General features: G+C 37.0%; 2 protein-coding genes across 2 annotated transcripts; both read right to left on the reverse strand.

Moving 5' to 3' along the window:
• Positions 1 to 3,122: 3,122 nt before the first annotated feature.
• LOC133987696 (voltage-gated purine nucleotide uniporter SLC17A9-like) lies at positions 3,123 to 10,094 on the reverse strand. Its single transcript, XM_062427140.1, has 13 exons — positions 9,970 to 10,094; positions 9,118 to 9,315; positions 8,893 to 9,032; positions 6,788 to 6,887; positions 6,567 to 6,691; positions 6,203 to 6,299; positions 5,998 to 6,094; positions 5,761 to 5,848; positions 5,623 to 5,657; positions 4,982 to 5,097; positions 4,117 to 4,172; positions 3,435 to 3,464; positions 3,123 to 3,292 (listed from the first exon to the last, which is right to left on the reverse strand). The coding sequence occupies exons 1-13, from the start codon at positions 10,092 to 10,094 to the stop codon at positions 3,123 to 3,125; spliced, it is 1,377 nt and encodes a 458-aa protein (XP_062283124.1).
• A 384-nt stretch (positions 10,095 to 10,478) lies between these two features.
• On the reverse strand, positions 10,479 to 16,085 carry LOC133988285 (glucose-induced degradation protein 8-B homolog). The gene is made up of 5 exons (XM_062427887.1): positions 15,879 to 16,085; positions 15,435 to 15,562; positions 13,934 to 14,130; positions 13,366 to 13,563; positions 10,479 to 12,458 (listed from the first exon to the last, which is right to left on the reverse strand). Exons 2-5 carry the CDS (start codon positions 15,553 to 15,555, stop codon positions 12,285 to 12,287), a joined length of 690 nt encoding a protein of 229 aa, XP_062283871.1. The 5' UTR covers positions 15,556 to 15,562; positions 15,879 to 16,085; the 3' UTR covers positions 10,479 to 12,284.
• Positions 16,086 to 24,795: the final 8,710 nt, after the last annotated feature.

Genomic DNA, 24,795 nt, shown 5'->3' on the forward strand with positions numbered 1-24,795 from the left:
CAATAAAGCAGCACAGCTCTGGTAATGTGTTAGGAGGTAAAATAAATCAGCTTGAAACGATTCCCCCAGAAGTAATTTTATGATAATATGAATAAAATAAGGAGCAAAATCTAATCAAAATATTTGTTTTATTGATTTCTCATTTGCAACCGAGTAAAACAATGAAAACAGCCACATCTATCTATCTATCTATCTATCTATCTATCTATCTATCTATCTATCTATCTATCTATCTATCTATCTATCTATCTATCTATCTATCTATCTACATTTATAAAACCTTACACACATTTTTTCCTTGGTGTATTTCTTCCTTTAATGCTACTTTGGGCTATTTTATTGCCAATTTCATTGTTTTATTCTGCTCTAATCTAAAATGTATTACAGTTTTTTTTCTTATTGCTTAGGCACTATCTTTGAAACTATTGGCTATTTAGCAAAACTCTCCACACTACCCACAGTACCTTACACCAAACCAGCAGAACATTATATGATAGTACTTGCAAAACTCTTTAAACTCTATTTTTAAAGTGTTTTTGCATCAATACAATACACACACACCATCATTTGAATAAGCACATGAAGCGCCAACTACACTCTGATAGTATAAATAAAGAACACTTGTGGCTTTTACTTTTTCTATGTGCAGAGGAGTTTGCAGTAAAATGTTGTCATATATGCCGTAAACACACATACACACATGTATCCAAATGTCTACAGTATGGATGTGTATTCTGGACATGACAAACTAGTGCTCAAGCTCAATATCTATAAGTGTTTTCACATGCATCAGTGTGGCAAAGTAATGTTGGGACCAATGATTAAAGTTGCATTGGTAACAGTGTTAATGGTTTCAAAGGTAGTTTCTTCAAGAATCACTGTTAGTGTTTAAACATTCAGAAAAAACTGTAATATTTGTTAATATATTGCTAATGTGTGGAGATGTGGTGGCTCTATAATGACTGTACAACTAAAGCTTGAATAATTCTTACATTTTAAAGAAAAGTCTGTGGCTACAATATAGTTTATTTTCCACTTATCTTTGCTCCATTTGAATATAAATTGTAGTCAGCAGTTAACACAAGCTAGCTGTATTATTATCAGAGTATGAGCTGATTTATTGTCCTTTCATTTACACATAATGTCTTCATTTGTCAGAGATAATGGTGCTTTTGTTTTTATAACATTTGTGTCTAGAAAAATTAATCAGGTGTTGGAGAAGTTACACAGGGAGTGTCTGCCTCCAACCATGTGTAAATGATGTGTGATATAACATGTTCACTTTTTCATAATAATCAGAAAAATGTGTCTTCCCCCCCCCCCCCCCTCCATACTAATGAAAAGCTCTTCACATTAATCTCCTCATTTAAGTACCAACATTGTTTTATGCGCCTCTCTTTGTCAAAACACACAGATCATTAAAATGCACATCAACTTATCTCAAAATCTGTTTTGTTGTGTTGTTGTGCAGATGAACTATTTCAGATGAGAGCTTTCACTGCATGCAGTCAACATACACAGACATTTCATATCTTTTAAAATAAAACTTTTATTTCTTCATCTTGAACTTCTCAATCAATGACATTCAACGCTTCAAAGGCAGCCTGCAGTTTTCCTACTTTGTACCACGCAGCTTGAAAAAAAGCTAAAAATAATGTGCTGAGACAAAAGCTTTACAAGACTCAGAGCAGCTAGAAAAATAAATTATTCTGTATTTAAAGCATCTGCAGTCTGACGCTGTCTCATCTGTCTTATGGATGGATAATAACACTGAGTAGGTGAAAAACCTTCTTAAAAAAAACATGTTTTTGCATTTACATTTAAATGACAGACATACAGATATGTAAAGCTGAGGTTAATATTTGTTACTCCTGCTACTGTTTAGATTTATTTTTCAGTAAACTAACCATCTGGTGTTTGAGTGTCAGCTGGAGGACAATGTCTACATTTTAAATAACTAATAATGAATCAATACATCATAATAGTTGAGTCAATTTTCATATTTTTGGTAAAATGCTCAGGTGACTGGACCACAGTTTGGTAGATCAATGCAATCAAATTGGTCAAATAATTTAGTTGTAAAAGAGATAATGTATCTCAAGAAGAATCCTATTAAATATTTTAAAAAAATAGAGCAACATACACCCAAAAACACACACATTTCCTTTCAAAAAAGGTGTTACAGATATTAAATAAAGTAATTTCATTAAAATGTTGACACATCACAAACACTGACACACGTACAAAACAGTTTACAACAGCCAAACTTTCAAAAACAACATTGTATTTTTATATGAATAAATATATAAAACAGACTCAACTCCTTGTAGACAAAGTTCATGTGAAGTCTTTGTTTTCATTTCACTCATTAACGACTCCTCACTCGTTCTTGTTGTGTTGCTTTGAACATTGTGGCACACACAGGACAAACAGATCAGACTCACCGAGTTCATAAGATCAAAATTCAATAAATAACATTAAACAAGTGCATCCTGTTTATAAACCCGAAAAGGTTTCATTGTACGACCAGTTAAAAAATATGACTTCTTATTGTTAACAAAACCCCCCAAAAATCTAACAACGAGTTTCTGTTCAGCCAAAGCTCTCTGACAAATGAACAAGCTTTACCTCGCTATAATTTGCCCTGAAAGAGTTTGGTTGCAATTAATCTGTTAACATATGGTTGTTGTTTTTAGATGTTACAGTAATCAGCAGCTTGCATTTTGCATGTAGTCATTATTAATGTAAACATGTCTGTGTGGAAATCACACTTCCTAAATTAAATATTTATACAGTAATAAACATTTATACCCTGCAATTCATATCTAGCAGACGGTGTTTTCCAGAGCGGCTTCTGGTAAAAGCAACAGAACAAAAACTAGCCTGAGATATTTCACTTCCTTCATCTTCAAGAGAGGAAGTCTATTTCTACATAATTTTATGATCAGCAAAACTACGATTCTCTTGTCAAAAGTGATGAAGTAAACCTGACTTGATAACATCCAAAGCTGTAGTCATTCCTGATAAACACTGTACTGTGATTGTCTATTAAAGAATATTCAAATGCATGCACACTTTCACACATCAGACACTGACTGGTATTCACAGCAGGAAGTTTTGGGTCAAATCACGATGATCTCGCCGTTATCTTCCAGGTCAACACGACGAGCGTCTCCAAAAAGGAGGAAGACTGTGAGTCCTGTAGCATTTACAAAAATGATGAGGGAGAACACTGTGGTCCACGACAGAGTGACATCAATCAGGTAGCCTGACACTGAGACCATCACCAATCCTGTGAAACAAGTTTGAAGTCAGTCGGGGTTTAGTTCAGTTTCAGACACAGTTTCTATTTTTCTTGTTATCCACTGAGTGAATACACATTTCTTCCTGTATATGTTGCACAAAAAAAAGGAATAAACATTTTGGATACTTACCCATGAAAGCACCCAACATATTCATAAAACCTGTTGCAGAAAAGAAATATTGATTAAATGTCTATAAACAAAAAAAACCCAAAATGTTAAAACAAGACTGAGAGTTGACAGCTATGTTAGCAGCTTTGAGGATATAGGTAGGCTCAGTGATGCTTTGGGCTAAACGCTAACATGCTGATGCTGAGCAGGTATAATATGTTTGGTGTTTTAGCACGCCAACACTTGATACTCATCACTAAAAAAGAAGTTAGTTTTACAGGTATCTTGTCATAAGCAGCAAGGTATTGATGATGGCGTTAAAGGGAAATGTAAAGATCACCAAAGTGTTTACAGTTTATTCTGAGAGAGACACGAATGTTTGGACCAAATTTCCGAGCAATCGACCCAACAGTTGTTTAGATATTTTACTCAAAACCAGAAATGGTAAGCACCGCAATGTGGCACACGAGGAAGAGTTACAGTCATTAGGATTCATCCTCTGGGGAACATGAATATGTGAACAAATTTTCTTGGGAATCCATCAAATACCTGTATAAATTGGATGAAGTGGTAAACTAACCGACTGCCTGACATTCATCATCATCATCATCATCATCATCATCATCATCATCATCATCATCATCATCATCATCATCATCATCACAGTTTGATGAAACTGAAAGTTAAGCTACAAGAAACTCACCATAAAGAAAACCGGCACATGAAGGTGTGAGATCCTGCACATTCACAGACACTCCACTGAAACACAATGAAACTCATTACAGAAACAGCAAACAGCTAAATCTACAGCACATTTAGAGATGATCACTCTGATTTACTCATTTAAAAATGATCAAAAATATGACTGAATTTAAAGGATGAGGTCGGTGATATTCTACATTTTTCGTTATTATCAACAAATCCGAGGAAGAGCAACAATTAACTAATCAATCAATCAATCTTTATTTGTATAGCGCCAAATCACAACAAAGTTATCTCAAGGCACTTTACACATAGAGCAGGTTCTAAACTGTACTCTTCAAGTTTTAATTTATAAAGAGACCCAACATTCCCACATGAGCAAGCATTTAGCGACAATGGCAAGAAAAAACTCCCTTTTAACAGGAAGAAACCTCAGGCAGAACCAGGCTCAAAGTGGGCGGCCATCTGCCTCGACCGGTTGGGGTAGAGGGGAGAGAGAGGAAGAATAGGAGAGAGAGAGAAGCACATAGAAAATAAACATTGAACTAAACTAATTCTACTAACACATGTGTTACTCATATTTGAGTACAGTTTGATAAAAACAACAGTGTCAGCTGTTTTAGGAAATTCAATTAAAGAAATTAAAGCACATATTTATGACCCGTTTTTAAAGATCTTCATGGTATATAAAGAAAGCTGAGTTGAGTTGGGGAAGTCAGAAATAACTGAGAAACAAACTACACATTGTTGGTTTTGGTCTTTTCATGGATTCTGACTTGAAGTAGAGAATAATGCCAGTGCACCCTTCCTTATAAACTTCCCCTTACATACATTCCCACATGTATAAACAGAAACTTTTTACATACCTGCTGGTGAATGACGATACACTCACAGCAGCAGACACAAAAAAGACAGCGGAGGGAAATTTGACAGCTCCAGACAGCAGCATGATAAACATACTCGATACGCCCATGGCGAAAAACTGAGGAGGGAGTGAGAGAGAGAAGAGAGGAGGGAAAGACATGCAGCATTACAGTTTAGTTAATTAGGATCCCCATTATTTATTACAAATGGTAATAGCTACGCTTCCTGGGGTCCACACAATACAGTACAGTCTAAATACATCTACAAAAGGATTGGATTTTGCTATCACTCACTGTTTGATAAATATTAGTATTTGTTTAGATATTAAGAGATTAAATTCAAAGTCAAACTTTTCAATTATAAAAGACAAACCAGTACATACTGCACCTGATATGTTATAACAATTACTGGTTTGGTATTTAAAGGATATTGGCCACGGTTTATTTTGACAGTGTGTCTGTCCTGGGGAGGCTTTTAGGCTTGTAAGTACATGTTTGAAACAGATTGCAAAAATTCAAACATGAACACCTGAGTCAGTCAGACAGTCAGAACAAACATCTCACTACACACACTTTTTAAATCACTTCAAACATTGACTTTTATACACTGGTTAGCTGCACAAACACAACGGTCTCATATTTACCTGCATTATTTTTCTCACAGATGCTACACTATATCCTGCAGACAAAAAAAACACAAATTATAAACATATATAAATATCATATTATCTTCTATTGAAAAGCCTAAAAAGAATGTAAGAATAATGACACTTGCTTAATACCTTTGCTGATGAGGAAGTCTGAAACAAATCCTCCACCAAGTGCTGATGGAATTGCAGCTAGCCAAGGAATGACATTGTACACCCATCCCTGCAAGAAGAGACAAGTCGGTGAAAAAAACAACCTATTTGGAAGTTAAACAGGGTGGTGAACATGAAGCAGCCTACAGGCCTGCTAATGTACAGTGATGCTGCATGTTTCTTGGCTAAAGGAGAGCACATGACGGAAGAAACAAATACCGTGGCATGAGGAAATGATTCTTTGAAGTATGTTGGCAGCCATGAGATTAAAGTGTAGTTTGTGCTGCATAAGCACATGTGAGCAAAGATCATGGCCCTTAAAGAGAAGATGACAAAGAGAAAGATTAGGTTGATGTACTCAAACCATCATGTACTGAAAAATAATGAAGGATAAAAAAAAACAACAACAACATATGAGCTTTACCAGACAGAAGGCTTCTTAAACAGACTCATCCAGCGTCTTCTCGACATCTTCCATTCTGAGTTGACGCTTTTTTCCATCTGTTTGGGGGCAACTTTACCTGAATCACATTGTATGCCAAATGTCATGGTAATCCATTAGATAGATGTTGGAATATTTCACTCAAAAGCACAAATGCAAACCTCATGGTGGCGCTAGAGGAAAAGTCAGGGGAGCGCCAAAGTCAGTAGGATTTATCATCTAGGCATTGCCAAGATTTTCACCCATAGAGCTTTTATAATGATAACGCTGATGCTATTCTCTACCCAGGTAATTTAGGGCATAAATGTGACAATCTAAGGTTCATTTAAGGTTTCAGGTGATATACCTTTTAGAAAATACTGCCAAACAACGAGAGCCCAGAGTCCAGACAGGAAACCGATGGCGTAGAACATACTTTCCCAGCCGTACCAATCCAGCATCAGGGACCCCAGCCCGCCTGCTAACAATGTACTGAGAGAGCAATGAAAAGAAAAGGTGTCACAAGAGATAGATGGTGTGTTTAAATGTAGATTTGTGTGCGTGCGTGTGTGTGTGTGTGTGTCATACCCAAGATAGCTACCGCTGTGCATGGTGCTCATTAAAAACCCTCTCTCTCCTTCCACCACACGCTGTGAGCACAGGCTGGCCAACGATGGGAAAAATACACCTAGAAGAGATAATCGGACACTCTGATACAGAAGTTATATGATTCCTATGAGCTTCAATGTTTCAGTCACCATTAATGAGCCAAATCTAAACCCTGTCAGAGACTCGTATAAAAGGGCTCCTGGCAACTTTAAGTATTCACCTTGTCAAAGAAAAAAAGACCACAGCTATTCAGATTGCGACAGTATTGTTTACACTTCATGTGACAACAGGTAATGACAGACAACGCATACATGCTTAACACCATTTACTGTGGTATGTGCATACGGCATACTGTGTACTGTCAGGGTGGAGAAGGTTAGTTTGGAAATGTAATAGGTTACAGATTACTAGTTGCTCTATTTAAAATGTACACTGAGTGTTGTACATATAATGTTGTGTGTGTGTGTAGTTTATTTTCCAGAAACACCTCGTGGCTCAACTCCCCGTCAGAGAAAAATAATTTAATGTAAATAAAAGTTGATTTACAACAAGAGGGAGAAAAAACAATCATGTTTAAAGTTCAACCACCAAGAACAAAGACGTATAAAGATGTAGCATTTCCATGATGTGACTACAATTATTACTGTGTTGCTGCATGTATTTTTCAAAGATAAACTGGCTTTATAGTAAACGTAGTGACTGCATAGATGTTGCTTTTCCTCGAAGTGTTTTCATTCACACAGACAAACTAACACACAAGGTTGTGTGCAGCAGAGCCTCCCTGCTTACAGGACCAACATGAGGTTAAGTGTCTATAAAGGATATTTTGACATTTAGGTACGAGGAGGGAGCCAGGACTGAACCGCCAACCCTGAAATTAGTGGATGACCCGCTCTACCTGCTCAGCCAACATTACTGTAGTGTATAATTTGGGTCCTGTCTTTAAACGTGGCTTGACTGACCCAGGCTAACATGTTATTGTCAGGCTAAAATTATCCTGTTAATTCACATTACAGTGAGCTCGTTCTGAAATAAAGGCAACATGAGTAAAGTTAAAGGATCAGTGAGTAAGATTTAGTGGCCACTAAATTCTGATCTATCTGGTTCACATTTTTTCCAGTCTGTCAACAGTCAAAAAGGGTTTCCTCGTTGTAATCATTCCTCCTGTTCATACTGGCTATTAAAAGATTCCTCATGGTGTGTCCACAGTCAAAAAAACATTTTAAAGTTTATTTGAAGTTTTTATGAGGCTTCAGCAATCTGAGTTAGTCATATCAAGCGGATATCTGCCACATTTACAGTCTTTTTAGCATCTTTGTGTTTCCCTGTTGTTCTGTGGTGGAAGTATAGAAACAAAAAGAGGGAATTTGGCACTAAAAAGACTGTAAAGTTGAAAGATATCTACTTAATTTGACTCATTTGGACAGCCGAAGCTTCATATTAACTTTTAAATACATTTTTAAACAGGAAGAGGACTTTGGATTGTGTCCCCATCACTTAAGATGTAAGTACGTAATGAAGGAATGTTGTATCCTGGGCAATACGAAAACGAGGAATAATTAAAGCAAGAAAAACCTGTTTCATGGTTCATTTGGCACCTGAATGTTGTATTAAGACGGACTTGAAAGATTGTGAACCTGTCCTTAAACTAGTAAACACTGTATCTGTTGGTTGCGCTGTAGAATGGCTTACAGGCCCACATTTTTTGTGAATAAATGATACATTTTGATTAACATATCAAACTTAAATGTCATGTTTTCTGGTTGAGTTGGTCGGACAACTTGAACAAACATTGGGTTGGGTTTCTCAAGGATCTACTATATGCTCTCTTTTAAAATAATAATAGCACATTTTCTTTGTCCCTCTGAATAAGGGTCAGTTGTATCTGAAAGTGAATTTGTTTGTGGCTCATCACAAGACTGTAAATAAGCTTGAACCTTTTAAAGCTTGTTACTCTGACAACGGATCCAGATCAATTTTAAGCCAGTTTTGAAAACCGAAAAATCCAGTTTGCCAGTCAAATTAAGATTACTCATTTATTCACATTTATCTAAGTGCTTATTTAAATACAGCACAGCACTCACCTTGCAATAGTCCCATGAGGAATCTGGCCAAAGTCATGAGAGCGCGGGTCTGAGAGCCTAGCCGGGCCAGAAAAGGAGTCCCAGCTGTGATCAGAGACCACAAGGCTGCAGAGATGAACAGGACCCACTCTCCTCCAACTCTGACAGAACGACAAACATTTAAATCCTCAAACTTTACATCTTTACAATATAAATATACCAAGCAGAGCTGTTTAATTTGCTTACTTGTCGCTGGCATGTCCTCCTAGGATCTGTGTGAGACAGTAACCCCAGAAGAACCCACCCATCACCAGTCCAGAATCGCTCTTGCTCCAGTGAAAAGTGGATGCCATTGACACTGCACAGATTGGCATGGCCATCCGGGCACAGAAGAGGAGGCAGGTGCCAATAAACAGCATCAGGATCCATTTTTGAGCCAGAGGTCTGTGACCACGAAGGGTAGGAGTTATGTGTGGTGAATGTAAACTGTGACTTTAGGAGAAGGGTAAACACACACGTACACACTCCTACAGCAGCCAGGGCCACATGAATAATGTCTAAACTACTGAAATTACTGTATATAATCAAGGTAGATCATGGTATAAATCACAGTATATCATTTCCATCAGCAAAATCATGTATCATGTAATAAATCAATCTTTATTTACACAGCGCCAGCACAGTCATCACAAGGCACTTTACACATAGAGCAGGTCTAGACCGTACTCTTTAAAGAGACCAAACATTCCCACTCCCTTTTAATGGGAAGAAACATCAGGCAAAACTGGGCTCTAAGTGGTCGGCCATGTTGCCCTTGACCGGTTGAGGTTGAGAGAGAGGGAGAGAGAGAGGGAGAGGAGGAGAAGTAGAAATAAAGAGGAAAGAGAGAAAGGAGAGAGAAGCATATTGAAAATCAACATAGAAAATAATAGGTAGGTAATGTAGGCTGTGACCTTAAGAACGTAGCATGTTTCACATTTTTAAAAATTCCACATATTTAGCTCAGATGCCAGACTAAAACTTGGAAGAAGCTTATTAGGAATTGTGTATAAACAAAATGATTGTAATATGTTCTTAGATTTAAATCTGAAGTCTCACCTGGGCCACAAGTTTTGGTCTTTTCCATTCTCTCCTGTTGAACCATTTCCTGTGTAAACCTTGAGATCCAACAGCGAATCATCAAAATCATTCCTACACTCTCCGGATACGTGCTTGTCAGCCATTCAGAGAATACTGGAGTCTGCTCTGTTACCCGAGTGACTCGCCCACACTTAGGCACTGTTGAAGCACACCTCATATCCTCAGGCGGACGAGCCAGACAGGTAAAACTTGTTGGTACAAAACTGAGAAAAGCACTTGGCTATGATTTGTAAGTCTGATGAGAGAGGCGTTTGCTGGTTTAAATTTGCATACTATACCTTTTAAAGACAGGGGAGGGGTTGTTTAAAGCTTCCGATTTTACTATTAAATGAAATAAAAAGCTTTATAAACAACCCTCTTATAAAGTAACTCCACTCTTATTTATATGAGTGGCTTTCTGCTTAAGTTTGCATACATGCACACACACACACACACACAACTCAGAAAAAGAAGAAACTGCTTTTATGGTTCACAAAAGTTTTGTTTATTTTAATAATTGCAAATCTGATCTTAAAAATGTTGAATAATAAAAGGGATGCGAGTTCTCTGGGTCTCAGTATTTGTCAAAGCCAATATCTATAAAGACAATACAACCTTAAAGAACCAGTGTGTGAGATTTAGAGGAATCAAGTGGCAGAAATGGATTAGAATATTCTTGTAAGGGTGTTTTAATTAGTGTATAATAGCCTGAAAATAAAAATCCTTTGTTAGCTTAGAATGAGCCCTTTGTATCTAATGAGAGAGCAAGTCCTCTTCCAGCCCGCCATGTTGCACCGCCATGTTTCTACAGTAGCCCAGAATGGACAAACCAAACACTGACTCTAAAGAGGGCCTTTCGAACTTTCGCAGCCGCCGCAGGTTCTCCTTCGCACTTGAAAGGGAGGGGTTGAGAGGAGGGGTAATCATATGGTTGCAATCTGCATTTTCACCACTAGATGCCACTACATTATACACTGGTCCTTTAAAAGAAATTAAGGATGGACAACTAGCAGCAAGTTTTCTTTTCTTATAAAAGTAAACAAAATAAACAAAATAAACGAGCACAAGTGCCTTTTCCCATTGAAAAAAAAAAGATACACTTACATGCAGTTAAAGTGAAAATACTAACAGCTTTAAAAGTGGCAAAATGGACAGAAGGTTTCTGTGACCCTTTTTCAAAACACTAATTCAGATTCAAAGCTGATGAACTAAAGAATCTGATTTAGTCTGAATGGATTATTTTAAATGTGAGATTTCAAACTAGAGAGAAGCAATAACTGACAGCCCCGTCATTCATTTGCATGTTTTTTTTGGTTGCAGCATCCCTTCCTCTCGAGCAACGTATAAATCCCCGCCTTTATCTCTTAGACTGGCTGGACTTTAATCTAAACTTGAACCCCTTTGTAACATGAAACCAAACTTCACCATTTGGAGCATGTTGGGGGGCAGCACTTACTGTAGACTGAGAAGAAGCTTTGTGGGCTCAACTCATTAAGAAATCCGTCTCTGATTTCAACCAGTCATTCAGGACCCTTTTCACCCTCAAGACACACGTGAGACCAGCAGAATATATTTATAAGACATGTTTTTGTAAAATTACAATCTGATTTTCAGGTGTGGTCGCTTCTTTTTCAAATCACCAAACATCATACTAAATAAAATTGTATATTTTTGAAATATTAACATGAATTAAAACTGTATTACATGAATAAAGTCCATCTTTATATTTAATTGAAAAATAGTCACATTTTGGGTAAGAAATTTAGATTTTAAACATCAAACAAAGATACATCTACACTCCTGCAGTGCTCTCAGTCTCGATATTTCTTCACTAAAAAGGTTAATTGTCTGTCTGCACATTGTACTTTCTTCAGTCCTCGGCAGCCTATATTTAGACTCCACACACGCCACAGTATTAACATTATTTCTTTGTACCATCCACTCTCTTTCTGGCAAAATAATGTCACGGTGGGGGAAACAATTGTCACAATAAATAATACTACTTACTGGCTTAGGCTTTAGAAAGACAAAATATAAAACAGCTATTTGAATTTTGTTGTCTCCTAGATCTTTCTAAAAATCCAGGATCTGTATTTAAACTAAATAATTTCTGTCACTTTGCAAATACAGCAATTTACAGTCTGCACAATGAGTGAAGTCTTGACTCTCCTGAATGAAACATGAAAAAACAATGTAGCATTTGTTTATACATATATGTTACCTGGTTGTCACACAGTCACTGACTGATCATAAATTAAGGGGACGTGGAAGGTGGTTGTTCTTGTCTCTTATGTTCACTTGGGATCCTCGATGGTGCCCGTGCTAAGGTCAGTCATTTTGGGATATTTCACCTTCTTCTGGTCCAGCTCGTTCTGTGCCCACAGCAGTAACTTCAGGAGTTTAGCCAGCTTGGGCGTCGACTCCCTGTTTTCATAGTCCAGCACAGCTTGGTTCACTTCGCTCCACACCTGTGCACCAAAATACGTGTAAATGTCAAGATGAAATAAACACACTTCTTGCACAATGATGCATCCTCTGAATTCACTTTAGTCTTTATGCTTAGATGCTGTCACACAGACACTTTTTCAACAACAGGCAAGATGTCAGTTGCCTGGTTTCAGACCTCTAAAAAAACACTGGTGCATTTCCCTGTTTAGTTTAGTTGTCTGTCAATCAAACTCTAGTGAAGAACAAATCATGTGGAAAGAGGCCTCTCGGTATGCATCCAACAGACTCTGGTGCGGTTTGTATGTAGTGTGAAAAGATAAGCGGACTAACCATAGGATTTTGTAATTTTAGCTTGAGTGTAAAACAACTATTAAAGCTATCTACTGATCATGAACTGTTGAACACCTAATCTGTAAAAGCAATAGTTAATAATTATGCTACATCTTTAACTAACAATGGTAAAATTATACTGTACACACGTTATAATGAGTGCAGGAATTTTCCCTGATACATTAGAAAGTGAAAAGGTGTTAAGTTGTTTTCAGCTTGTGTCATAAAGCATGTATGTTGTGCTACAAAAGGCTTCTTTTTTTGTCCTGTTTCTACCTGTTCAAGGTTGAGATGCAGTCTCGACTACAACGCTTTATGACAGTTTTTATTTTTAGATCTCTTTCTGACAGCGGAGAAAATAAATAAGCACATAAAGGCACAGTAAAATCAGCCTCAAAATATTTAATTTCCCTCCACATGAGTCCACATAGTTATGGTGATAAAGCATGAAAATCACCATGTTTACAGTTCTTGGTTCATTTGTCCTGAAACAGGACAAAATTAAGAAGCATTTTGCACATCTCAGATTTCTTTCAGTGATTTAAATAGTGAGATGAATCAGTAAAGCTAATAGAACTCTGAAATAAACCAGCCTACCTTTTGCCTCTGCATCATGTTTAGCAGATCTCCAAAGGGGGAATCTTCTGGGTTGTCAAAGGCCAACAGGGCTAGTGTTCTCTCCATCTCTGTCAGACACTCGCGGCTCTCCTCCCCCTGCTCGGCCAGCTGCGTCTGGGCAAACTCCAACGCTGACTCAGTCTCCCTTAGCCTGATTAACTCAATCAAATGTTGCTGCTGCAAGGGAGAAAATTAAGCACAAGCAGTGAATGTTGAAGTCGAGCATTATCAGGATTTATCTAGTGTCACAATATTTTCCTATTTAGTCAAGTTAATACGACAAAGAACATAATCTCATCATGAACTGAGGCAGACTGGCCTATTTCCTACACTTGGATGGAGGGGGTTAAATGTTTATTCACACTTGCTCCCAATATTGTCACTGTAGCTTACTCTCACTGCTGTTAAGTCCACATCTATAAATCTCAACCTAATATCTTCTGTCTACCGCATGGCCTGCAGAATTTGCCACAAACTAGTCTCCAGTTCAAAAATGCACAAACTATAATCAGAGTTAATGATGGCAAACACGAGGCTTTGTGTGTACCTGCAGATGAAAATACAAGTATCGATTGGTGTCGAGCAGCTCTGGGTGTAGGCTGTTGATGAGTGCAATAGCTTCCTGTATCTGTCCCTTCAGGATCATCTCTCTAATCTTTATTCTTTCATCCAGAGAGTCCAGGTCCACGCTCGGCTCGATCCCAGACTCCATCCGAAACTTCTCCGCAGCCTCTTTGAAACCCTCTTTCGAAACATGTGACACAGATACAGAGAGAGGAAAAGACATGAGAGATAGTTACGAATGTTGTATTCTCAGTTTAAGTTCTACTCAAGTGTAATGTAAAATACAACAACTAACAACAACTATTAAAGATCCATAAGGAACAATGGAAGAAGCCAAAGCTTAGAAATTACATTAGAATCAAAGCCGATTACAACACAGAAAAATTTGAAATTAAATTTACAGAGAAGGCGAAGCTGCATGAGTACTCAGTTAAGAACTGGAACGTTACTGCTGGCAACTGAGTTTGGCTGGTATTCCCAGAGAGTAACGTTCAGGTGTTTTTTGTGATCTTTGTGTTGTCGAGAATGAATTTCATTTGGTTTTCCATCACTCTTTGTACACTGGAGGGTTGTTACAGTTTTGAAATTTGTATTAGTTTTTATTTTTATTTAGTTTTTCAGTTTAGTTTTAGATAGTTTAACAAGTGATTAAAGAGTTTTATTTTGAGGAATTGACTAGTTTCAGTTTAGTTTTTATTAAGTTTTTGCTTTTTCAGGTATTAAGAGGAAAGCTTTGATTTGTAGAAGTTGAAAAGGATGCATGACACCAAATATGATTAACCAAGTCATTGTTTATTAAAAAGGTACCATATTGTGCAAAGCCATTTTATTTTTGTATTCTTTAACCGTTAACGATGCTCAACCCACAGCAGAGTAATTATCACATGGAGCTAAATCAAAAGCAAAACTTGATATGAATCTGATTTTATCTGCAACTGTGTTTCGTTTTGCATTGTTCATTGTAGTTTTTATATTTATTTTAGTTAACAAGATTATCTTTTCACTGCTAGAATTAGTTTTAATCATAGTTTTTGTTTACTATAATAATCCTGGTACAGTGATTTGAGAAATTATTTGTTTGAAATGATCCAATTGAAGGATCCAGATTAGTTTTGGTCGTCTGAAGCTGATATGTTGAGTTGACTTTTTTATGTGGAGATTTTTGTTTTGGTGATATTAACAGGAAATGCACATTGGTTAAAACAGAAAACACTGTATCCATCATAACATGACGTTTCTGTCATTTAAACCGAATGTTTAGAAAAGCCCATTTGGGTTTTCTGCCTCTCCCTGCACTGTATATTATCTATAATTTGTGTAAATTTTAACTTGTGCAAAATAAACTAAACTATAATGTAGTCTTTGAATTTGTGGATTTGCACTTAATGATTTGTCATGTGGCCATTGTGGTCATTGTGCAGGTCACTTACACAAAAAATCAATCCTACATTTAATATTTTACAGCCACTCATCTCAAGACTCACCTGTCACCAGGTAATTCATAATGAGCCGATTCATATCCGCCCTCTGAATATGCACATTGTTTAATTTGTCCATCCACTCTTCTTTTGTGATGTCTTCAGGCTTTTCAGCATAACTCATCATTGGGATCCTGTTATATGTGGTAGAGAAACACACAAACACAAACACACACACACACACACATTGATTACACAGTGAAACATGAGCAAGACTGACACAGCTTGGTCACACTTTGCACCTACATGAACAATAACGTTATAATCACGTAAAGACAACATATTAAAAGACCATGACAGAATTGACAAGCTAATGACACAACGATACAGATTAGATTTGATGATATGAGCTAGTGAAACCTGATTTGGACATGCTCCGAGGCATCCAAAACAAACCCATTTCCTCCTGGCTGCTAAGTTAGCCGATCGTGCTGCGTTTACTCCACCTACCGTGCAAACCCCAAAAGGCCCCCGACGTTTGTCCTTTTTCTTGCAGACGGGAGAAGACAAAATCTCGAGGCCAACTATGCACCTAGTTCGTTTTCAGTGCGCTTTAAAGAAGAAAGGAAAAAGTGTTTATAAAAAAAAAAACAGGAGGGCAACACTATCAAGCTATTTTCTTTTCGCGGCTAGCTTAACTAACCGAGCTAATGTTGATAAACCTCGCGATAGCAACGTCACCGCTGCGAGCTCTCTGATTGGTCGGGGAGGTGACGTCACGGTTGCCGAGGAACAATCCAGAGTGCAGAGTATAAAAAGGCCCGGTGTTAGTTTGACTTTTAATTTATATGTCTAAAGCTATATATAGGCTACGACACATTTATATATTTTAAAACATGTTAAAGAAAGCCTTATAAAGCGGATGAGATCATTGGCGATATTAGATCCTTTTTAGGAGTGCTCAAGCACCCCTAAATTTGATCTCAGCACCCCTAAAAATAAATAAATAATTATTGTATTTTTATTTTTTCTTCTAAAAAATTATTTTATACAACTTTCATTATTTTGCGAGCGTGTCTGTCAGAGATGGGACAAACACTTATGCTACAGGTTCAAATGGTTTTATTTTAACAGGTCTAATGTACTTTGGATAGTTCTGTCATTAATACATTTCCCTCAGGATTCATTAACTATCTTAGAGTCCTCTCTGCAGAAATCTGTCATTGTTTATTATGAATCATTAACACTATAGTGGACCACCCTACTATCTATTAATATTTCCTGTTGTAATTTTGAAAGGACAGGTTCACAATTTTTCAAGTCTGTCTCAGAATAGTAGTCAACACCCAAATTAACATTATTTCTCTTAGTGTAATCATTCCTACTGTTCATATTGGTCCCTAGAAGATGCCTTCATAATGCACCTACAATGTAAATGATGGGGGGACCGAAAGTATTATCAATTATTAACAAAAATGCAGGCCTGTAAGCAATATTACAGTACAACCAACAAACACAGGTATTTACTAGTTAAAGTACAGGTTCACAGTTTTTCAAGTTTGTCTTAAAAACATAACATTAACATTATTTCTTTTAGTGTAATCATTCCTACTGTTCATATTGGTCATTAGAAGATGCCTTCATAATGCACCTACAATGTAAATGATGAGGGGCCAAAATCCAAAAGCCTCCTTCTGTGCAAAAATGTATTTAAAAGTTTATCTGAAGTCCAAATTAGTCAAATCAATCAAGTATATCATATAATATATCTGATATTATAATCAAAATGTATTTTATTAATCAATTATTCACAAAAATACAGGCCTGTAAGCAATATAACAGTACAACCAACAAACACAGGTATTTATTGTTAAAGGACAAGTTCACAGTTTTTCAAGTCAGGTGCCAAATGAACATTGAAAACAAGTTTTTCTTTTTGAAATTATTCTTCCTGTTCATATTATTCATTAGAGATTTTCTTCATAATGCACACATTGTAAATGATGGGGGGCAAAATCTACAGTCCTTGTGTGCAAAAATCTATTTAAAGTTTATCTGAAGCTAATATGAAGCTTCAACCGTCCAAATTAAGTAGATATCTTTCACCGTTACAGTCTTTTTTGTGCCAAAGTCCCTCTTTTTGTTACTATTCTTCCACCACAGCTCAACAGGGAAACACAAAGAGGGAATCTGATGCTATAAAGACTGTAAAAGTGGCAGATATACACTTTATATGGACTAACTCAGACTGCTGAAGCCAGATATAAGCTTCAGATACCATTAAAATGCATTTTTGCACAAAATGACTGTGTGGACACAGTGGATTTTGTCCCCATCACTTACATTTAAAACACATTTGGAGGAAATCTTTTAATAGCCAGCATGAACAGGAGGAATGATTATAGTGTAGTATAAACTGTCATTGTTCCAACTAGGCAAAGCAGATTACTGCCCCAGGGTAACAAAGCCCAACAGGTTTGCATATCAATTTGTCTTGATAATCTGCTTAATTGCAAATTTCTTGGGGAATTGTTTATCACCAAAGTACAATATCAGCTAAGGTGGTTCCTGCATTACTGTCAGAATCTAGTGTTGATAAGTTCAGATACGTTTTTAGATTCACTTTTCACGTTCACTTTTTAAAATCCAACACCAATGTTTTATAAATTCTTACTTTCTATAATATCTCTACATGGCAACTACAGCTTGGTTAAGGTTAGAGACAGATTGTTGTTACAGCTAAAAAATTGGCAGCAGCAGGACTGCCATGATAAGTAAATCTGTCCACTTGCATTAAAGTCTGATGTGCCTCACGTCCGTCAACCACACCCTTACTCTCTGCCTCGCTGCATGCATTGCACGCTGCTTCCTGCATTGGCACTCAATGTTGGCATTGTTCTCCAACCGACCATCATCAAAAAAAAACAAATGAGGGATTATCTTTTAGAAGAATAACTTTAGCTCATCTCTCCAGTAGAGCTCCAGAGACCTGGAAAAAACTGCAAAAGACCACTAAAGCTGTTCTTGGATGTGATTGTGACCTAACACCTTTTTCTCACGCAGACCTGCACTTAAGTTTATTAAATGAAACTCTTTCACTTAAGGATTTAAAGGTTATCACATGCATACTACAAGATGTTCAGTGTAAAGCAACAAGCATCACAATGAGAAATATAAAATGGTGTTTTTTTGTGTGTAAACAAACAATCTACTTAAATGTACAGCTGAATTAAATATACAGTGTTTTAAACAATGTGCAAAAAGGCGTTAAAATAATATGTCAGCGCAGCGTGTCTGTGCAATATCTTGGCATACGGCATCAAGTAATATTCTCGGTGGGTCTGTGTGTGATGAATGTGTGCAGACCTGCACTTTAGTTTATGATGATTAAATGAAACTCTTTCAGATAAGTATTTAAAAAATTGTATCACATGTACACCACAAGATGTTCAGTGTAAAAGCAACAAGCATCACGTACAGATATCCCTTACATACTGTTCAGGATCAAATTTGCCCCATTTTTACATTTGAGAGCTGTCAAAACATCATAAAACATTTTGTTTTTTGGCCAGACTTCTCTTAATGTGAACCACAGCATACAAAAATGGAAATGAAATGCATAATTTTAAAATTTTTGTGCAGCTCATACACATTTTTTTAATAATGCAAATGTACAAGTTTGACGTGTGTTTATTAAAAAAGTTCAAAAATCAGCATTAGAACATGTTGTTGTATTCTTCATATTGTATAAAATGTTCACCCGGACCATAAAATAGCCGCTGTGAATGTTTTTTTCCCCCATAAGGGTTAAATTAAGTTGATTGTGCTTAAATAATGTGCAAAAAAGGCATTAAAATAATATCTCAGTGCAGTGCATCTGTGCAATATCTTGGCATAGGGCACTGAGTAATATTCTTCATGGGTAAGCTCTGGAGTATACAGATCTATGTGCAATACTGCATGTTAACTGTAGTTTGATTGTGTATGTAAACGGATATTTCACTAACAAAGACCACGCCAACTTAGATGTGAGTTTAAAGATTTATTGTGACGAAAAGTAGAAGGGTTAGGGATGGAAGGTTGAGGAATGAGGGCATGAAGGGATGGGGGGAGAATTGGGGTGTAGGTTAGCTGGAGGAAGGCGCACGATGATTTGCTAAGCTCATGGTGGGAATAGGAAGAGAAGCAATAGGGGGTGAGACTCTGGGTGGGGGAGCCGAGAGCCACTATAAATTCTCTTAATTGTCCAAGACAAATATCACCCGATAGAGACAATAAAGGCCAATCTAATCTAATCTTATCCAATCTAATCTAATCTAAAATACTGACTGTGTACTTGAGGGAGTAGGTCTGTTCCCCAGCTATATATCTCAGTGGTGTACTATCATTTATAGAAGTGGGGCATTGCATCTACATCTACTGTATATCTATGTAGACTAGATATTAAGCCCTTTTTTGTGTTTTGACATTAGCTGTGGTAACTTTTTAAGGATCTCATATTGATACTCTCTCTCTCTCTCTCTCTCTCCCTCTTGCTCTCTATGCGTCTAAACTCAGGCCTATATTTGGTCCTGGGATCAAATTCTGGTTAAAATTAGAAATACATTTTTTTTGCAAAAGACCAGTCATTGTGTTTCAGGAACCCCTTGACGGTTCAAGGCCTGGAGGCATTTGCCCTACTTTCCCAGCGGATTATCCAGGCATGACACTCAAGTTGGTAGATTGTCCCATCCACAAAGAGCAAGTGAGATTTTTGACAACAGCCGAAAGATTAGACACACAGACAAATGGTTATGGTTAAAGTCATCCTGCCGGTATTATAAAGGAAATTAAATCATGGTTTATTACTCTTTTTTTTTTTTTAAATAACAATTGCTTCAAATTCAGCTTGAGATTAGTTTGTGGAGAAATACAGCATTCAGGCAAAATCCTTTCAATGTCAATAACAGTAGCTTTAATCCCTTACATTCCTCAAACATATCATCTGTATAATAGACGACATATCTGGTGGAGTAATGTTGGTTTTAATGTCTCAATCTTGTGTAATATGTATTTACAGTAACACTTTGGAGGATTTTGAGCTCAGTCCAATGATCATTTGTTCACATTTTGACTCATAATGAATATATAGTACTCTACTGCATTTTTATGTGTGTGCTTACAGTAATATTCCATCAGTTTTTTAACATATACTGGATATACTGTTGTTGCAAGGTAAATACATTAAAGACATGATTTGGGTGCAAAATAGAATTTACACTCACATTGGTTATAGTGTGATTAAAAAATTAAAGGACTGTGAGAAAATGGGGCACTTCACAGAGGAGGATTGGGGATAAAACTTGGGACTCGACTCAGACTGGACTCCAACACCCACCTGGTAACGGGCCATGTCACTTTTTCCAAGAATTAAGTAATATACAGAGATTTTATTTCTTAAATCAGCTATCATAATTTGTAGAATGATACACGAAATAGAGATCCCTGTACGATGTTATATTCTGCATAATTACATACATATGTAATTGTGTACTGTAATGTTATAATTGATATTTACACTGTGTTAAATCAGCTTTTATGGTGATTTTATAACTGCAGTTTATTGTGAAGTGGACAAAATATAAAAAATAAAAGCCTTCTTATATGACACAGTCCACTAGGACACAGTAGTCCCACAATAACACTTTCACTAACCACAATAAAAAGCATTCTTAAAGACTACTATGTGTCAACACACAAATAACTAAAGTACTAAACTACTAAAGGCAAGTATTAGTGTCAAGAAAAATGAATATAACTGGTATTTATTGCAGTTTCATTTGCACTGTATTAAAGGCATTTTATAGTCTCTGTAGGCCATGAAGTGCAGGTAGATTATAATTCAAACTGGGCCTTACAGCAGCAAATGTAATTACATTTAATGGCTTTTCTTCTTATTGAATCCCTCTGTAAGGTCTGAACCAATCACAGATAAAACACTGACTGGCTACTTTAGTTAATTAGAATATAGTTTTAGTAGAAATCATCCTATTTTTACATCCATTATTTCATCTTCTTCCAACCAGCTGCAGAACCCTGACTAGTGTGTTCACTTGGATCAGTGATGCGATGACTTCTGGTATCATTTATGTTTGGTCTGTCTGCTCTGTTTCTGCAGGTGTTCATTTGGGCAACTGGCAACACCTCAGAGCCCACAGGGTTGTTGGGTTGTTCATGTCTGGGCTGCTGCTGCAACAGTCTCTTCTTAACTCCTCTGACTGCTTGTGGCTCCTGCTGCTGTTTGCACCTCTAGTTTAGGTTTGGGTTTAGTTAGGTCATTTTTCTTCTTTTATGCACCTTCCAACACCTACACACACACACACACACACCTTTTCCACTCATGCATTGCACACATCACACTGATCCTGCTGGCATCCACACCCAATACATTAAATATTTAGTTTATTTGTTAAATTGTTAACAAATTATTTTGTTAACTCTTCATCATGGTTTGCCTCCTCTTTGTTGTGCCCACTTGAACTGGGTCATAATAGTGGGCTGTGGACTAGATTCATACCACACCTTCCTCTTTACTGTTTGATGGTAGCTTTATGTAACAAATCAGTCAGAAATAGTCGCACATCTGTTCTCTGTATTTAGAGCAGTGGTCTCCAACCCTGCTCCTGGAGAGCTACTGCCCTGCATGTTTTAGGTATAGCTCCTCTCTTAACACACCTGATTTTAATAATGAACTCATCATCAAGCTGTTTGACAAGTTTCACATGCTTGATTACGAGTTATTTATTAGAATCAGGTGTGTTAAGAGTGGGGTAACACCTAAAACATGCAGGGCATAGCTCTTCAGGATAAGGGTTGGCGACAACTGATTTAGGGTAAGATAATGATGACCTAAACTAATTGAACATTTAACATTTTAGGGCATAGCAGAAAGTTAAATAACATATTTTTTTGAGTGCTATTATCATTATTTCCATTTGATATAATATTTGTTACACTTCATCGTGTCAGTTTATATTGTTGATATATTTCCTGTTACTTAAACATCTTGACACAATTTCTGACCTTTTCACTTTTTGTTTTTTCCTTCATCCGTACAGAAAACACAATGCATAAATAAACAATAATCTTTATGCTAAGTTAAGCTGACCAAATGTTGGCTACAGCTATTTACTTTGTTTTTTGTTGGAGATAGTAGATTGATACCATATTCATGTCTATATAGTTAGGTCAGCAGTTTATAAGCTTAGCATACAGACTGGAAACAGGGGGAAGCAGCAAGCCTGTCTCCCTCAAGTGGTAACAAAATATACATCACCAGCACCTTTACATTTACACTGTTAACACGATCTTTTTGTTTAATCTAAACTAAAAAGCAAAGTGTAAAACCAGACAGTTTCTACTTCTATGAGGGGTTACATGCTGGACTGTTTCTTGGTTGCATCTAGTAACTTCCTGGAGTCTCCAGTGGTTGCCTGGCAACAGTCAGAAACGTAAAGCCTGTCAAAGTGCAAATTGTTGATTTAACGCTTCAGTTTCTGTGCAGATTAAAAAGGATATAATAGTCTAAGGTGTTAATTAGTGAGCTTTTTTTATGGGCAGATTTGAATACTGTTGCACAGAGTCAGGTGAGCTGTTTCCAGGCTTTATGCTAAACTAAGCTAACTGGCTGCTGTCTGAAGCCTTGTAACAGACAGATACTGATACTATGTAATCCATAAAATGATGAACGATGAACAAATGTCTTATTCACTGGAAGTTGAGTGAGATCAACAGTATGTTATGCCAAATAGTTTTTTTTAGGTTTTATTTCTATATCGTACCAAACATTTAGTCAATCCCACATGAGATTACAAAACACCATCTTCCATTGATACGTACTCTACACAGCATATACCAAAGCATGTGGAAAAAGAAAAGAAACGCACAAAAAATGAAACTATACAAAAAAATCCCCAATGAACTGCTCACAGAAAAGAAATTTAACATATCTAAAAATGATCAAAATAAAAGGTTTTTTTCTTTTCTCCCAAGCCAAGCAACCAGTCTATTTCTATATGTTTGATATGTGAAGAGTCAACTCAGTCTTATTGAATTTCTTATCTAACTCTCTGACATAAGGCAAATAAATGTATTTCACAAACTTTTTTTTTTAAATTTAAATGACTGAGTGAGATCTATCTCATGCTAGATTTTATTTTTATGTCTGTCATACCAAATATTTTCCTCTGTGTGAAGCACTTTGGATCAACTATGTTGTGTTTCAAGTGCTATATTAATAAAGTTGAAGTTGAACCCAGTCTGTGCATTATCAATATTTACAAAATCACTGTCTTTATTACAAAACAAATAATTTCACATTTTCCAATTAAAAAGACAGAAAAAAAACAAAATGAAACTCATTTTCTTAACCATTTGGTCTTCACATTGGACAAACATTATATGCATCGTGAACGCGCGCTCTGCATCCAGCAGCATCCTCTCTCCAGCCCTGTTGTGAGCGCGCACGTCGGGTCGCCATGGGGTGTTGGAGGAAGAGGAGGAGGGAGGGGGTGAAGGCGGGGCTAACGTACTGCTGCAGCTGTCCATGGTTGTGTAGTGGGAGCCAGATAGGGTCCGGGTACGTGCGAGATGCAGCCATAGTCACGCCACACCGTCTCAAATCATAACCTGCTGGGATCTGGTTAGTGTTTGCAGCGCATCAGAGACGACTGAAAGGTGAGCTTCCTCGTGCATTTTTAAGAAAATCATCTATTTCGCCTCGAGACACTGCCCCTTGCCCTTGAAAACAAAATATCATCCTGCTGACGATCCCTCATCCCTGTCTTTGCATCAAGAGCAGGCCAGGAAGCAAACCAACATGGATGCTGCGCGCTATAGCAGTGCTGGTGCTGCTGCTGCTGATGATGATGCTTGCACAGAGATTAATGCTCCCAGCAGCATCGTATCCACAGAGTCTAATCCTCCTTATTGACATCTGATTTCACCACCGATGCGATTTGAAATTAAGAGAAATTTGACCTTTTGGTGGAAAATACCAGAATAAACATAGAGCAGTGACTGTTCATTTGTGTCAAAGATGACACCCAGAATCTTAGGAATAGCTTCACCCTCCTTTTTTTTCTTCCTCCTTCCCCTTTGCAGCATCATTTGGATAAATCTTGCTTTCTTGCAGTGTGCTTGGCTGTATATGGATGGATGTCAGCTACCGGTCCATTTAAACAGCAGTAGAGGCAATATGTGGTCCTGCAAAGATGTCACACTATATAATCATGCAGGAATGTGACTGGACAATTTACATTATTTGTGCAATCATACTGGAAATATAAGAATGTTAGATTAGTGCAGGGAAATGTAATAAATCCAGCTTTTTGCCTTCATGTCTCTTTTTATTCTGCACATATAGCATTACAGGCCAGTTGTATCTGAC

This window comes from Scomber scombrus, chromosome 10 (genome assembly GCF_963691925.1).
Source record: "Scomber scombrus chromosome 10, fScoSco1.1, whole genome shotgun sequence".
NCBI lineage: Eukaryota > Metazoa > Chordata > Actinopteri > Scombriformes > Scombridae > Scomber > Scomber scombrus.